The 18,541-nt window shown below is 31.8% G+C and overlaps 1 protein-coding gene across 1 annotated transcript; it reads right to left on the reverse strand.

The window, feature by feature from the left end:
• Positions 1-4,080: 4,080 nt before the first annotated feature.
• On the reverse strand, positions 4,081-6,304 carry LOC112714792 (anthocyanidin 3-O-glucosyltransferase 7). Its single transcript, XM_025766458.3, has one exon. The coding sequence runs from the start codon at positions 6,034-6,036 to the stop codon at positions 4,684-4,686; it is 1,353 nt and encodes a 450-aa protein (XP_025622243.1). The 5' UTR covers positions 6,037-6,304; the 3' UTR covers positions 4,081-4,683.
• Positions 6,305-18,541: the final 12,237 nt, after the last annotated feature.

Raw genomic sequence — 18,541 nt, forward strand, 5'->3', positions numbered from 1 at the left:
CCATCTCCATCTCTTCACCTTCTTTATAAAATACTCAAGTTGGTACGTTGTTGTGCCTACGACTTCTCAAAATGTCTATGTTATCATATATCCTAATGGAGAAATTTCTCATACATCTGAAAGTATTACATTTGTTTGTGACGGTCCACTATGGATAATGACCCCGCCCCAAACATTATTGCAAGAGCTAAAAAATGTGATCCTCATGAATACTGGTATGGTCGGAAAGAAGAAAATTACGAAGTTGACTTACAGAATGCCAGTTGCAATCGCTAATTCGTTTGCGTATGAGAAAATGCAGATTAAATCTGACCAAGAAATTTCGATGATGTTTTCTTACCATCGGAGCATAGGAAGTATCTACTCGTTGGAACTATGTGTAAATCTCCAAGATGTTGGAGGAAGCTCCTCTAGTTCCAATAATATGGAGCAAGCTCGAAATTTTGGTACAACAGATTTGATGCCAGGTCAGGATATTTTAAGAGCTCGTAGTCCAACCTTCAACGCTTTTGTGACACCTGGTCAAACTGTAGCAAATCGTCGTTCACGTCCCTCCCCTTCTAACCGTGATCCATCCTAAGAAAGTATTGTTGGCGGGTTGGCAGAAACTTCTGATGAAGATGGGATCGAAAATGATAGTGGTGAAGAAGCAGAAGTGGTTCCCAAAATCCAACCTATTTACCACGAGAGGGATGTTCTGAATCGTGTCTAATCGGTTGCTGTAGGAGGGGTGGTAGTGGATCTAGCGGTACCCCAGGCTACTACTTGTCTTTAAATCTTGGAGCCATGATGTCGACCACCGCCAAAAATACACCGAACAACTATGCTTTGTTCGGTGAGATGGAGTTGGAGGTTGGTTTGAAATTTCTGAATAGAGAAACTGCGATGCTTGCTGTAAAGAATTACAACATTCGAAGAAGTGTAGAATACAAGGTGGTATAGTCAGATCAAGTTAGGTATGTCTATCGATGCAAGCAGTTTGGGGACCAAAGTCCTTGGATGGTACGGATTGTAAAGACAAGAGCCTCCAGATTTTGGGTAATTCGAAAATATGAAGGGCCCCACACTTGTTTGGCAAGTTCCATGTCTCAAGATCTTGCTCAACTTGATAGCAACATCATCTGCCAGCATATATTCCCATGGTTCATGCAGATGCTACTATTTATATTAAGGTGTTGCAAGGATCAGTCGAGGCAGCCTATGGGTATAAGGTTTCTTACAAGAAGGTTTGGCACGTAAAGTAAAAGGCAATTGCCAAAAATTTATGGTGATTGAGAGGAGCCATACGACCAGCTTCGGAGATATTTCAATGCACTGCAAGCTTTTGTTCCAGGTATTTTTGTCAATTGAAAGTTACGGTAATTTATAAGTTGGAGTCGTTATGGTGTGGTTCTAATTAAGTGTAGTCATGTCAGGCATAATTATTGATATCCAAACACGATCGAACTACGTCGACACCATGTTGGACCGTCACAGTGTCATGTTTCATCAGGTTTTTTGGTCGTTTTCGTCCTGTGTTGAAGCCTTCAAGCACTGTAAGCCACTGATCTCCGTAGACGAAACACACTTGTATGGTAAGTACACAGGGACCCTATTGATGGGAATAGTGCAGGACGGAAATAACAACATCCTGCCCGTTACTTTTGCGATTGTCGAAAGGGAGAAGACGGAGTCCTGGCTCTTTTTCCTTTCGAACCTCAGGAGACATATAGCGACTCAATAAGGGATACTGCTTATCTCTGATCGGCATGCAGCAATATGAACTTTGTCCAGCCGATTTAAATTTTCCTCGACGTTACTACCACCACCGTCGCCTATGTTACACTTTTCTAATCAAACCACAACATAACATTATTAACCAAAACACACCTTTTTTTTCTCTTCTCCACGGTTTATGATTTTCAACCCTCTCTTCCACCCATTTTCATTTCATGTTGCACTTGGTCCCCTCCCTTCCCCTCCTCCTCTTTATATACACACCAAACCACTTGCCCCTACCATACCACAATATGTACCCAATGCATGCTTGTACCAGACTGCCACAACCTGAAACTTGTAGCCTTCACCACAAACCTGCACTATTTCGTTGTTGTTGCCAAGGGCTTCGTCATTTCGTGGGCGCCGCAACAAGTGTGGCCCAACTTGTGGATGCCAGAAGCGGGATGATCCATTTCGCATGCGCTGTCCTTGATGTGCCCATTTCGCTGCTGCCTCCAATGATGTGCAGTCCTCCATTTCGCGGGTGGCAGGCTTGAAACGGTGGACAACGCTTTATCTGTGAGCTTGTTGGTTCCATTTTGTGGGGGCATTTAGAAAATAGTAGCTAAATCCATTTCGTAGATGGTGGCCAAAAAATAATGCTGCGCATTTAGATAATAATTTTCATAGATGCGTATTCAGAGAAATAATGAATTTTCTTTATTTATTTCAATAAAAAAATCCTATATTGTGTATCTTATTATATTAGTTAAAATTTTGATTTAATTCACAACATCTTTTGATATTATAATTATAAATGAGTCTATTAATTTTATAAAATTTATATAATTTTATAATTTAAATTTTATTAAAATTTTCTGTTTTATGTTTTTAATTTATTTTTTTAATTTTACGTAAAATTTCAATTTTTTCCATTTCACACCCGTTAAGTTAACAAGGTTGTACCACTTGTGCATATTATTGGTGGTCAACATGTAGTCATCGTAACCCCCAAATGTGCCATATAAAATTAGTTCTAGAAACTAGAAAGCCAATGTTTGTTTCGGTCTCTCACTTTCACTTCTCATCTGTCACATCATCCACCTACGTCATTAATTTTAGATTTTGTGTGTTTTTTACGAGTTATAAGTGTCGAACTTTTTCTTTTTAATATTGTATTACTAGAGGTGAAATTCTTCATTATGAACCAAACTGTGTGTTAAACACAACTATGGCCATTTACAAAACGTCAGTGACGTTTTGTATTTTTTTAATCAAAATAATATTTTTTTTAACAAAACGTCAGCGACGTTTTGTTCTTTCATGATCAAAAAATTTTTTTTAATACAAAACGTCAGTGACGTTTTGTATTTTTTTAATTAAAATAATATTTTTTTAACAAAACGTCAGCGACGTTTTGTTCTTTTATGATCAAAAATTTTTTTTATTACAAAACGTCAGTGACGTTTTGTACTACTACCACAACTGTGTAAAACACCAAAATGATCAAATACTTTTGTATTTCACATTAAAATTATTCATATATAAAAATTTTAGCCATAAGTGTCACCATTATTTTCCTTGAATGAAAGTTTTTTTTATATTAAAAAAAGAAAGAAATTGGTTAACAAGTTAATTTGATTTTTAATTTTCAACAACTATAAAAATTAATTTGTCTTTTTTTATATATTTACATGCGTTGCATTACAAATTATTACATAAATAAATAACTTTTAATATGTATATAATATTTTTATTTTTAAAATGATCAACTAAATTTCTTTATTTAATGTTGAGGTCTATAAAATATAATTAATATGTTGTTAAAAAATATTTAAATTTAGTTAAATAAAAATTTACAGACACTAATTAAGGATTATGAAGTAATTTTAGAGAGTATATTAATTAATTATAATTAAAGAGTATTAATGCTCAATTAACTCACATTAATAATATATAAATGGTTTTTTTTAATACAAAAGACTAATTAATTAGTCATTTTAAAAAGTTAATTAAATCGAAATTACTTGATTGGATTTAGTGGTATTTAGTTCAATTCGAATTTATTAAATTCGAATTATGTGTAAAATCTAAATTAACTAATTTAAATTAAGTAGATTCGATTTAGTAGGATCAATCTTAATTAAAATTTAATGAATTCAATTTACATAAAAACATGCTATGAGACATTTATATATCGTTTTTTGCTTTGAGAAATACACATGAAATTAGGCTAACTTTGGTTTATAAAAGTCACTTACCCACAAATTAACCTCAAATTGATTTACAGCTAAATTAGTTTAATTTATTAAAAAAAAAAGGAACTAGTTCACGTTATTGTAGTTAGTTAGAAGGATTTTGGTAGTTGCCAAACACCTGACAAGAGTAAATATCCAACTAATAAGTTGGATCTTATTTATTATATTGAAAGATCCATAATTGGAAAAAGAAATAAAAAATAAAATATCTATACTATAAAATACATTGGTCCCCATACAATAATAACAAATTTATTCATTAACACATCACAAGTTTGGTGTTCATTGATCATCCATCTATGTGAGATAAATAATTAAAATTTATTGTCTAAACAATAGACACCAAATTCATGAATTTACACAACATACATCTTTATTCGAATGATTGAAACACTGTAAACTTGAAAACTGAAAGATGAACCAAATTACCAGAAACAACATAAACTTATTTATTAGGCATCAATGAACTGGAGTCTCATCGGCAATCATTTTTAAGTAAAATTAATAATTAAAAAATATTAAAATAATTTAATATATTTAACTAACTTAAATTTTAATAGGTAAAAACTTAACTGCAACCAATTTTATGTGAAATTGATATTTAAGAATCGTTAGATAAAAATTTAGTCAAATCATCTAACGACTTTTAAATATCAACTTCACGTATCATCTAACGACTTTTAAATATCAACTTCACGTAAAGTCGATTGTATCTGAGTTTTCAAGTCTACCATTGATGAGAGAAAGAAAGAATGAGTTGGAGCAAAGAGGTGAAATGACGTGGTGCCTTCCCTCGTGGAGAAGCTGCATCCATAATCTTCTTCTTCAGAATCTGAGCATTCTCCCTCATCTTCTTCCCCTCTTCTCCAACCATAATCGCATTCAACCCATTCACCAACCAATCTTTGCTCAACACAACACCATTTTCAACTCTCATTCCGATCTTCCACACATCCTCCACCATTCTCCCTACCATTCCTTGATCCCCAAAAAACGGCCTACAAATCATGGGTACTCCATTGGAGATGCTCTCGAACACCGAGTTACACCCACAGTGAGTCACAAACACCCCAACACTACCATGTCCCAAGACCTCACTCTGAGGACACCATGGAACCACTTTCCCTTTGCTTTTTGTTCTCTCAACAAACCCTTCTGGTAGAAGCTTCTTTGCATGCTCCTTTAACGACCACAGGAATGGGAAACCACTCTCTTCCAGTGCTTCTGCTACAGCCACTATCTCCTTTTCCGGCGGCGTCACCACCGTCCCGAAGCTTACGTATGCAACGGATCTTAAACCTTGCGTGTCCAGCCACGACAGGCAACCGGTTGAGTCGGTTTCGGAGGGTGGCAACGGCGGCAGCGGCAGCTTCAGAGTGAGGAAACCGACGTAGAGCATGGATTTGAGCTTTGACCTCATGTCTGAAACGAACATAGGAGGGTCTAGTTCTTCAAAGTAATTCATAACCACTGCATCAGCGTGAGGTAAAACCCTTCCTAACGAAGCTAGAGTCTTGGAAAACAGAGTCTCGTTTTCTCCACCGTTGATCACATCCTCTGGAAGATCCTCAACACGTACCATGTTTAAACCTGGAAGAAAATCCAAGGAAGAACATGAATTGTTATAATTGTGGCGTATGATATCAGTGTAGAAATGTGCAGAGAGGGAAGATGAGAGTGGAGCCCAAACAGGGATCCATGGAACACTGAGATTCTGAGCAACAAGGAAGGAAGGAAGAACAAAAGCATCTGCAATGATGCATGTTACTCTGTGGTTTGTTTGTTGAACGGCCATGTCTATGGGTTTTTGGAGGTTTTGAGGGGTGGCTTGTTGAAGGAAAAGGTTGACCATCTCAAGAGACTGATGAGGTGGTGGCGCGTGAGCATTATAGGAGATGAAGTTGATGTTGTTGTGTGGGGATTTTGAGATGAGAGTCTGGGTGGATGATTGGGTGGAGATGAAGGAGAAGGAGAGATTAGGAGCAGCGTGAGAGAGTTTGAGGACAAGGTTGAAGAGAGGAAGGGGGTGGCTTCCAAAGGGGAAAGCAAAAACTGCCACGTGTCCAGTGTTGTTGGCCATGATGGGTGGAAGCAAGTAGAATAACGAAGCTAAGACGGTGGTGTTATGGTGTATGTGATGATGAGAGCTTCAATTTATGCTAGTGTTGCACCACAAGCAGACAAAACGTGAATATGTAATTGAGACAGGTTGGGTATGCATGTTTCTTATGATTATTGTACCTACCTCCACTTGTTTTTTTTTTTTTTTTTTTTAACTAACTTAGATCGATCAAGAAATTAATAGTCCTAATTCATTCTTTTATTATATAAATTTATATAGTGTAAAAACTCACATGCAGTTAATTGTGTCTTTATGTAAGGTTAAATTAAAAATCATTAGATATAATTTTTAATTAAATATTAGATTCACCTAAAAATAATTACATATAAGTTCTTATCATTATATATATATATATATATATATATATGGTAAGTTCTAAAAATTAGAGTTTAAAAAATTAGGGTTTATAGATTATATTTAGATAGACTAAGATAATGGAAGGCATTTAAAATTTGAAGAATTGGGTCGGGAGATCTAAAATGAATTGGGCTTTAACAAGCCTCCTTCCGAGTGATTTTTGTCCATTTGTTTTCTTTTTCTTTATATTGTGCTTTGGGCAGATCACAAGCTATAAATGAAAAAGAAAAGGTGAGCCCAAAAAGGAATAAGAGAAGGGGTTGTCATTTCAATAAAGGCAGCTAGTCAAAGAGTTATAATTTAAATTTTTTTTTTTTGGATTCAAATTTCATCGGTTGCAATGTGTGATAAATGTACTAGAGAGTATGTGAAAAAATAAATGAATGCAGTTCCAGACAGAAAAGAAAAATCAATGAATACTTCTTTTCAGCAATATCATTTACATTTATCAATCAAACGATAGAGTAATATAATATAGGATGTACTACTTTTGTGTATATTTTTCTACTATATAAAATAGTACAAATGTAAAGTGTCATTTGTTTAAAATTTTAAGTCAAAATTACTTAAGTCCAACCATTTAAAAGTATCACAAAGTTTGTTTTTCCATTTTAAAATGCAGCGACCTAAAGCAACTGAAATCTATCATTTATATTCAAAGATTTGGGAAAACTCCGAGTGGAATCTTTGTTGATTTTCCGATGTGTTTGGGACATATACTCGTACAACAAGTCAAAATTTATAGTAAGTAAATTGAAGATACGATTCATTAGTATTACCATGGCTACCATTGTCGCCCACAAGATACAAGGTAGCAACTTGGTAGTGAAATACTAAGAGACAGAAATTTTAGAGATAAAAATTGACATAAATTTTAATATTCTGTTTGGTATAAAATATGAGACAGAAATTAAAACAAAAATAAAATTTTAATCTAATTTGTATAAAATGTAAGATTGAAATTAATTAATTGAAATGGGGTAATTTAGATATAAAATGTTATTAAAGTTTCAGTCTTCATCTCTAAAAATTTCAATCTCTTGTTCCCACTTTTTGGAAATATTGAAATACTAAAATTTTGAAGACAGAAACAGAAATTTTAATATCTGAATTAACAAACATAATATTAAATCTTTGTCCCATATCTCAAAACAAACGCTACACAAAGGAATGTTTTAAATAGACTAAATAGAATATTAGATTTTAATGATCCATATAAAAAATATATAAAATAAGGTGATTTCTTTGATACTCAGCTAATTTGAAGGTATTATATACATTTCTTACATGTTCCAATTAATAGGTGACAAGTATATTCATTCATTCTAATCGGTAAATGAATTTTTAATTTTTAAAAAATTAAAAATAATGAATTTAATATATATATTAAATACTTTATATATACATATCTTAATAATACACTGCTCTGGTTAAATCAAATCACGTAAACCTTAAATAAATTATTTAAAAAAAATTAGAATTTGGTCGTTGTATATGCTGCTAGAGAAAGAGAAAAGAACATAAAACCATAATAATCATTTTCATCTACTTTCGTCTTTTTCTATTTTCTATATTTACAGGCAAAATTCGTTTTTGTCTTCTTCCTTCTCCTTCACTCTTAGGATATACCTTCTTTTTCCTTCTTCTAATCTTCAAAAATCATCGATCTGGTTGATGTAACCCATAACAATCCATCATTCTTCAATTCAAAGTCGTAGATTTTGTTGTTGGAACCCCGAACAATAGTTCTTTTTACTGTTCTTCCATTTGAAGTCGCCCTGATACTGTCACGTTCTCAATATTTGCAAATTGTTATACGTAAGTCACTCTTTGTTCTCTTAATAATCATACAACATAGATACAGGTTATAGTTCATATAAAATTTCTGTATTGATGATTATAATCTCCTATTTATGATTTATTAGTTTATACTTGATTATATATAGATGTAATGTTCATTTTGAGTGGCTGAACAAATCAATAAAAATTGGTACACAAATTTAGATAGAAACAGAGCAGTTAATTTGAAGCATTTTATAATATTTACTTGTATAAAATTTACTTTGAACATACGGGTTTAAATTAGTTATGTAATAGTGATCATTGTTGAGTTAAAATTATTGTAGACGTGATCTTTTGTAATTTCTTGTGATACAAAATTATATCTTGGAGGTTCCTTTATTTTTATTTAATGATAATTTCATGACATGCAAGTAATGAAGAAGTTACAAATTTGATTTGTTAAAAATTAGTCACTCCTTCAATTAGTTGTATAAGAAAAGAATGCATTATTTTGCAATATTTGAAAAGTCAACTGCTGTTGAAATTCTCTTTGTAAATAATGTAATTAGGGATTACTTTTCTATATGTATTTAAAGTGATATATACATTAAAAATTTGTAAACATACCCTTATTTGTTGTTGATTTTTATATAGTCTTTAATTAATAGAAATTTCTTTGAATGATAAAAACGGTTGAAACATTCTATAAAAATATAAATATATAGGATTGTTATAGATTTTAATTTATATATAGAAAGATTCTATAACAATGGATAGCTATCACAAAAAAAAGTAGCATTACAAAGTATTAGCATCAAAATGATTTATTTATATCATTTATAGTTAAGATAATTTATTTAGAATTTTTTTTAACTGATGTAATAAGAAGTAACATATACTCTTATTTTTAACTAAATTCTTATTCGTTTTTTTAATTTTTTTGTAGTTTTTCTTAGCAGCCTTGATAATGGTGTTTTTTTTTAGATTGTATGACTTTATGATCAAATCTATAACAATGCGCATCCTAATTACGTTATCAATCTTCAAATGATAAAACCAGTAGTAAGTCACACTTATGTAATTAGAAATTAAACAATTAGAAATTTATCATATAATGTAACTTACATAGCCATGTTAAATTTTATATGAAAAAAGTACTAGTTAGACAATGTAACAAAAGAAAAAAGATTGCTTTGACAAACCAAATAAAGAACTAGAAAATTACGAGTCATTTCTTTGTCTTTTTATTCCAGAGCTTCCAAAATAAGAAACTCAGACACCTTAAGCCTAATCGTACTCTCAAAATCATAGAAAGAGTCATGTGAAAACATCCCTTCAAAGTACAAGGCCTAATAAGTGGTTAAGATTGAATTAGTATTTTTATAAATGGTAAAAATAGTATAAATGAAGATGTAAAATTGATGCTATAAATGTTTGAATACAGAAATAATATACCAATTGCTTAATGTTGAATATTTTACTTGCTTTCTTTTTAGGATCTAGGTTGAAATCCAACAAAATTACTTGACACTGATTCATGTCGAAGATAACAAGATACCAATGAAGATTATTTTTATTAACAGGCATCTAAATCTGTATATATATACAAAACTGAAAACCATTAAATGAATTAATTGAAGATTGACCAATACTTAGTAAATTTAACATAACAATCTGAGAAGAGATAAGAGATCACCTTGTTAAAGATGGTTTCACCTGGTACATCCACTTCTTTAGATTTTAATTCCTCTTTCTTTTCTACCGTCTTGACGCTCTCATTGAGACTGAAAACTGTTGAGTTAGAAAATTAACTAAATTAATTAGTGATAACAAATATTATTTTTGGACAAAATAAATAATTAGTGTTGATTAATTATAATTGCATATTACTAATTATTTATAAAATATTACAGGCCAAAATGTGAATTACAGCCCAAATGGAATGAGAAATAAAACAAAGCTGACGGGCCAACAATGTAAACGAAGCCCATAAGGAAACAAAGCTGAAGAAATCAGAACGGGCCAAGCATATCACTACCCGATCCAAACCCGATTTTATTTCAACAAGCAATTTCCTCCATCTTGCTCTTACCAAAGCAACGTTCCTCTCTCTTTTGTCTTAGTCAAATCAGAGTTTCAGAAAAATAAGAAAGAGAAAGAGAAAGAGCTTCTTCCACACGCCATTCACAGAAGAAGAAAGAAAGAGAAAAATCAAGCTTGAGAGGTCGAAGTCTAATCATCCAGTTCAAACCAAATCAAGTTTAGGTCAAGATTAAAGGTAAACTATTTCCTCTTTCATGCATCAGATCTTCTTCTCTTCTTCCCAACTCTCTGCAAGTCCAAAAATGGCATACAAGGAAAAGTTGCCTTCAGCCCCAATCTGCTGTGTATCCACGGTCTCAAACTTGTCTTGGAAACTAAGTTGATTTTCAAGGATCCAGATTAAGTTGACCACTAGAAGACTTTTGTGGTTGCTGCTTTATGACTTTCGGCCAAGATGAAGGAGTCAGAAGAAAAAGTTTTTACTCTAAGGTTTAATGAGAAAAAGTGAATCTGTGGCTCAAGGCTCAAGGTGTTGACCTTGGAAGAAGAACCAAGAAATATGCAAGGAGATAAAAGAAGTTTGGTGTTCATTCAGAAACCAAAGAGAGATAACCAGAGTATTGAGGTTTTGTTCTGAAGAGTGTTCTTTGAGAAAGTTCAACTAACTGGACAGTGTAACCTAATCAAAGGTGCATTCTGCCAGTATGAAGAACTGAATCAGAGGCTTGCTAATCTGGTTTTCGCATAGCACAAAGGCTGTTGATGAAGTCAATCTCCTTCATGTTTTACTGATTGTAATGTGCTTTTCTATGTTTATCTTTCTGTAATTTCTTGTGAGAAAAGGCATTGTTAGAAAGTTCAAGTAAAAACCATGAGTGAAAAAAGGTTGAGTAATACACTTGAGAGAAAATCTTGGAGTTATTTTCTGATTTCTTTAGGTTGGTTAAGTGACTTGCATCTTGTACCTGTTAGGTATCCCTTTCTTAGTTGGGTTAGCACTAAGAGTGAATAGTTAGGTGTTAGCATAGCCAATGTCAAGTTAGGATAGAACTTGAGTATGAAATTGGTGTATGTAATACTTTTAACTATAGTGGAAATTCCTCCATCGTTGTGGAGGAGATTGGACGTAGGTTGCATAGCACGAGGCAACCGAACCAGGATATATGCTGGTGTTAGCTTTTCTCTTCTTTGTTGTGTTCTATTTTTTGATATTCATGAGACAAAAATAAATTGTCTCATAAATTTCTGCTGCTGAGTACAAACAGAATAGAATTGAAAGTTTCGTTTAAATAAGTCATAACAGCAAATTAAAGGAAGGCATAGATTCAACCCCCCTCTAAGCCTACCACAACCTTCAAAAATCATTATAAATAAATATCAAAATTCTTAAAAAAATATGAAAAAAATTAAAATTTATAGAATCAATTGAAGTGTATTTTAACCTAGACGAAATTTCAATGGCCTCTGTCATAGTGTTCTTCACTTATGCTTTTGTTACATTTGGGTTTTGTTGAGCGCTGCCAATATCTTTCCCAATGTCGTCAGATGGTGATTGAGGTGTTTAATTACTTTTAGTTTTGGCTTTTTTTTGAAATAGAGTTGTTAGTTCCTCTCGAAAATATAATTACAAGTAGAAAAAATAATATGCATATATGATTGCAAGACATTCGAATTTCACGGTGGTAACTAAAAAAAATTTCATATATTACAAAATGTTTCAAATTACCTGCTCTGTTTCTATTTAAATTTGTATACCAATTTTTATTGATTTGTTCAGCCGCTCAAAATGAACATCACATCTATATAATCAAAGTATAAACTAATAAATCATAAACAGGAGATTATAATCATCAATACCGAAAATTTTATATGAGCTATAACATGTATCTATATTGTACGATTATTAAGAATTGTTATTATTAATTTTTTTCTAGTACTCTTTGAAGTACTCTTTGTTTTGGTAATTCTAAATTAATGAAACAGTATTGTTACTGAAAGAGAAAAAAATGGGAAAAAAATCAAAAATAATAGGCTTCAAAATAGATTATGTAAATGATAAACAATAACAAAAAAAATACACTTGTATCAATTTTAATCAATGTAAAGAATGAATCAAGAGAAAAAAAGAGAACAAAGAGTGACTTATTTGTAACAATTTGCAAATACTGAGAGTGTGACAGTATTTGGGCGAACTTCGAATGAAAGAACGGTAAAAAGAAGATTGATTGTTCTGGGTTCCAACAACAAAATCGACTGCTTTGAATTGAAGAACGATGGATTGTTCTGGGTTACATCAACCAGATCGATGACTTTTGAAAATTAGAAGGAGGAAAAAGAAGGTATATCCTCATAGTGAAGGAGAGGAAAGAAGATGAAAACGAAATTTTTCTGTGAATATAGAAAAGAGAAAAAGACGAAATTAGATGAAAAAGATTATGGTTCTATGTTCTTCCCTCTTTCTCCGGTAGCATATACAACGGCCAAATTCTAATTCTTTTTTCTTTTTTTTCTTTTAAATAATTTATTTAAGGTTTACCACGTATGGTGATTTAATTTAACTAGAGTTAAACGTATGTACAGTGTATTAAAATATATATATATATACAAAGTATTTAATACATGTATTAAATTTATTATTTTTAATTTTTAAAAATTAAAAATTCATTTGCTGATTAAAATTAATAAATACAGCTGTAACTAATTAATTGAAACATGTAAGTAAAGTATGTAATACCCTCAAATTAGTTGGGTATCAAAAAATTCACCATAAAATAATTTTATGAAATGTTTTTTTTATTCTTTTTTTTATTTTCTATCTTATAACACCAAAAATACTATTAATAACTTTATGTAAAGTTAATAGTTAAAAATTATTAAATAATTTAATAAATTTGATTAAATTATTATTTAACAATTCTCATCTATCAATTTTACGTAAAATAAATTATATCTGAATATTTACATTTTTAATGATAATGATTTATAAAAAATTTTGGTCCATAAGAGACTAAAATATACTTTTTCCATTGAAGGCATCTAATAGTTGGGCCTCTTAATGCCACGTTACTCTTCACTTATCTGAGTGATATTATGTGGATTCCATTTTCATGGATCATTGACTTTGCTTTTCCCTGTAACTCTTTTCTTTTCTTTATTTTATTTTATTTTATTTTTTGAAAAAGAATAAAACTTTTCATGTAAATATTACTTACATGATATAAATTAAGTGAAGAAAAATATTAATAAAAGTTAACTAAAGAAATGACTTCAAATGGCTCATTGCCTTTAATGTTATAATAGTATAGTTAGTTTTTTCTATTTTCAATTTACACTTTTATCATCCAATTACATATTTTATTTATAAAACTTTTGATATAGTATTAGTCAATCGAATGATATATAATTAAATTTACCCTATATTTTTTTTTTCGAAAATTAATTTTATGTATACTAACAATCATGTTAATGGACACTAATTTGTTAAAAAAAGAGATATGATTCTAACTTAAATAAAATGGTTACTCATATATGTGTGTATATAAGGCTTTGATAAATGTAATATATTAGTTTCTTTTAGAAAACAAAAAAATAATACACTAGCAACTGAAAATTGATTTTATTAACATCTTCTCAAAACTAAGTGAATCACAATTGTATTTTTTTTTTTTAATGCTAAGAAGAAGAGTGAAGTTTAGTGAAGACTGAAGAGTAAACATCATTCTTTTTAAAATAGAAAAAGAAAATAAAAAAAGAAAAAAAGAAAAAACAAAGGAAAGTGTAGCTAGCTAGGCATGCAAAACATGTTGCTTCTCTTGTCCCGATTCAAAACATTCAACATAATTTCTCTTTTACCTTGCAGCTTGTTTTGCCATCAAATCAGCAGCACTGTTAGCAGTCCTTTAAATTAAACAACGTTACACTTTTCAAATTTTTTTGTAAAATTTCACGGATCTTGTAAATATTGTCAAGATCCGAGTGTTCATAACGGAAAACATGATTATATCTTTTTTTTGAAATAAAAAAAGTTTAACACATTAAAGTGGAGCAATTTAAGAAACAGTCATAACAAAAAATAAATTAGAACATAAAAATATCAATTTTTTGTTATTTTTAATATTGTCATCAACAATTAAGAAGATCAGTAACAGTTTACTCTTTATAGCTCAAAAACATCTTTCTTTATATGATCTCAACACTTTTTTTTTATTGTTGAAAATTCTGTTGTTGCGTTCCAACCAAATATTCCAAATTACTGCAAAAAATCTAGTTAGCCACATTTTCTGCTCCTGTTTTCAGTTAGGCAAGTCAGACCAATTCTCAAACAGTTCTTTAATGGTTCCTGGGACAACCCAATCTCTATAAAAAAATCTCAGCCAAACGTACCACATCTGCCACGTAAACTCACACGAAAGAAATAAATGTTGTACAAATTTCAATTCCTTTTTACATAAAACACACATAATGCACTATGTTAAAGAACTCCTAATCTGCTTAACCTCTCTTTACTATTCACTCTACCGACTAGCACAAACCAACCAAACAGCTCAATTCTCAGAGGTACCAACCCTTTCCAAATTGAACTTGTGAAGCTATAGCTCGTAATATCCTTAGAAAGAGTCTCCGATTGCAACACCTGCATAAAAGAGCTAGTAGAAAAAATGCTTTTGTTATCAAATTTCAATACAACATTATCCTCATTACCAACTGACAACTTAACTGGCCTTAATCTCTCATGAAACTGGTAAATAAGTTCCAACTCCCAATGGAACAACTCTCTCCTCCACTGGAAATTTCAAATTCACTATAACCCATCCTAAAACCTACAGTCCCCTATCATAGATCCCTATTGGTTTGAAATAGAGAAGAGCCTTGGAAAACTCGCTTTCAAAGGACCCCCTTGTATCCAATTATCTTCCCAAAACTGAGTTCTTCTCCCATTCCCTACTTCCATTGCCAGTTCCCTTACAAATTTTTCCTTCACCTGTTGTTCTTTTATATTCAACTGACGGGTGTCTTTCTACGGGCTACCCTTTACAGGTAACGCATAATAAGATAACATTACATTAGGACTCAAATTATTACAAGAGCATACACCTTTCCATAACGGACAGTCCTCCTTTGAAAATCTCCACCACCACTTAAACAGAAGCGTTGTGTTCCTTAGTACTGCATCTCCGACCCCTAATCTCTCAGCCTTTTTCGGCGCCTGAACCACTTCCCACTTAACTAGAGGTATACCATAGTTTCCATCGTCATTACTCCACAGAAATCTCTTGTATAATCAACTTGTCTGCAACTACTTTCAGCATCTTATACAGACTAAGGTAATAGATCGGTAGACTATTCAACACTGACTTGATGAGAACTAGCTTAACTGCTTTGTTTAGAACTTTCGCTTTCCATAAGCTAAGCTTTTCTTCCACATTATCTATGATCAGTTTTCAAGTTTTTACCAAACGCAAATTTTCTCCAAGAGATATCCCGAGGTATCTAACAGGTAGGACCGCTTCCTTGCAACCCAAAACGCCACAAGCGTGCGCCACCCACTCCTACTCACAGTTAACCGTGACCAGATTAGATTTGTCGAAATTGATACTCAAACCGGACATCAACTCAAAACAACGCCCAACAGTCTCTTATAGTTCACTATTGTCTCTATATCCGGAGAGCAGAACAAGATAGTATCATTTGCAAATTGGAGATGTGACAACTCAATATGATCTCTACCAACCAATAAAGGAGCCATTCGCCCGTTCCTTACTGCTTCTCCTAACGTCCTATGCAGCACGTCGACCACAAGAACAAATAGGAACCTTGTCTGAGGCCCCTCTCCATTTTTAACGGCTTGGATGGTGACCCATTAACCAAAACTGACATAGTGGCTGAACTGACACATTCCGTCATCCAATCCCTCCATCTTCGCCTGAATCCCATCTTTTGCAACAAAAAATCCACAAAACTCCATCTGACCCTATCATATGCTTTCTGAAAATCCAGCTTTAATATTGCTGCCTTCTTCTTATGTGCCTTGAACCATTGAACCGTCTCACATGCGATAAGGACATTGTCATGAATTTTTCTACCCTTCACAAAAGTACCCTGTGTCTCCCCCACCAAATTCGGCATTACTGATCTCATTCTTCTCACCAAAACCTTCAATATCACCTTATAGACACACCCAACCATACTGATCGATCGAAAATCCTTGATCTCCTTAGCACCCACATACTTCAGAGCTAGTGTCACCCACGTGACATTCGCATCAGTTGGTAGTTTCGCACTTTGGAAGAACCCCATCACAGCTGTAGTGAACTCCTTACCAATCTCATCCCAGCATTGTTTGATGAAGTTCATATTGTACCCATCACTACCTGGGGCCTTAGAAGATTCACAATCTCACACTGTCTCTCTAATTTCATCCACAGACGGCATTACCTCCAACGCTATAGCCTTATCTCCATCAATCTGCTTCACTAACCCATCCCGAAAATCAATTTTTGGGGCATAATCTTGTTGATAAAGCTCTCTATAAAACTCTCTAATTGTTACCTTTATTCTAGTCTGATTTCTCACTAGCCGTCCATGAATCATTAGAGCATCAATCCTATTATTCCTTCTTCTAGCTAAAGCGATGTTGTAAAAGTATCTAATATTTTTGTCCATGTTCCTTGCATGTTAAGATCAGGACATCTGTTTTCAGTGTATTTCTTTCGTAACATACTACTTCTCACAAAAGCTCACCAAATTCTTCCTTTTAGCCTCTATCGTACTATCATATGTACCTTCATTAACTAAATTGTCAATCTTCTTAATCTCCTCCTCAAACATCATTAGTTACTTATCCATATCTCTAAAATTATCTTTGTGCCATTTTCACAAAGATACCGTTAAAACTTTCAGCTTACATGTGAACGGAACATGATTATATCTTTGTATTGTTAATTAATTATTATTAATGTTTCCCAATGTTTGCATCAAACATGATACTTTTCATCGAGGAAACTCGGGGAGTTCATTTTTTATTTTTGCACTCTTCAATTAACAATATTGAATGTAAACAATATAATAAACCTGTTCTCTTGGAAGAGGCCTTCAATTTTTCATATAGCTTCCACCTTTTAACTTCCAACTTGCCCTCTTTCATATTATATAATAAGATTGATGTATGTTAAAATATGTTATAGTAGTCAACCCTAGATCATGATGATATATATGCATGACGATGGACATGTTATATTAGGATGAAGGTAGCTACTAGCTAAGATGTATTTATATGATGTTATACTTATATATATAAAATAAAATTAAATAGATAAATTATAAAAGTAAACGTCCAGAAGTGCGGCTTAGATGGACGGCACCCATTTGCTAAAGTGTGCACGTGATTACAAACCAGGTGACAGAAGATCACGTGTTTTTCGTAGACATTGGGCTCATTACCCTAAACGACAACAGTTTTGAGGCTTCATCTTTGCGGAATTTCTCTCCAGCTTATTATTTTTCAAATCAGCGTGTAAATTACACAAAATGAAATACGACAAATATATTAAAAATGAATTAAATTTTATAAATATTTATATATAAATAATTAAATATATAATAATTAATTTTTATATGAATATAATAATTTTTATTATTTTTAGAATAAGGTATAAATACATAAATCTCCAATCAATTTCAATTTTCAAATGAAATATTTTTTTAGAATAGTTTTTTGTCTTAAAATTTTGAGAATTATTATGTTAGACAGATTTATTTTTCTGTCTTTTTGAAGGAGACTGATTTATATTGTAATGATATTTTTTAAAACTTAGTTGTCTTATAATAAGATTTGTCATAAATTTATTTGTCTAATACAAATATTAGAAATTTGATCGGAATTGACAAAACAAAAATCAATTTGTCTCAGTAATTCTCAACAACATTCAAAGCAATAAAAAATTATTGTGAACCAAAATTTTCAATTTAAAATTCATTAAATACTGTTAAAGATATAATTATTATTAATGTGTGTGATCCTATTAGATGAAAGTTTTTGAAAAAAATTTGTTTTATGATATGATATCAAAGTTTTTATCACTTAAAGGTCTAGAGTTCAATTTTTATTGAACTAAAAATAAAATTTTTTAACATAAAACAAATAAGAAAAAAAAATTTAAGTAAAAAATTAAAGCAAACCAAAAATGATTTTATCGTAAATACTGATTTGAATATCTACTTTTTGATACAAATGTTATATTATTAGAAAAATACTATTTGTACAACAAAATTTAGCCTTTGA

The sequence above is a fragment of the Arachis hypogaea genome, chromosome 10, assembly GCF_003086295.3.
Source record: "Arachis hypogaea cultivar Tifrunner chromosome 10, arahy.Tifrunner.gnm2.J5K5, whole genome shotgun sequence".
Lineage (NCBI taxonomy): Eukaryota > Viridiplantae > Streptophyta > Magnoliopsida > Fabales > Fabaceae > Arachis > Arachis hypogaea.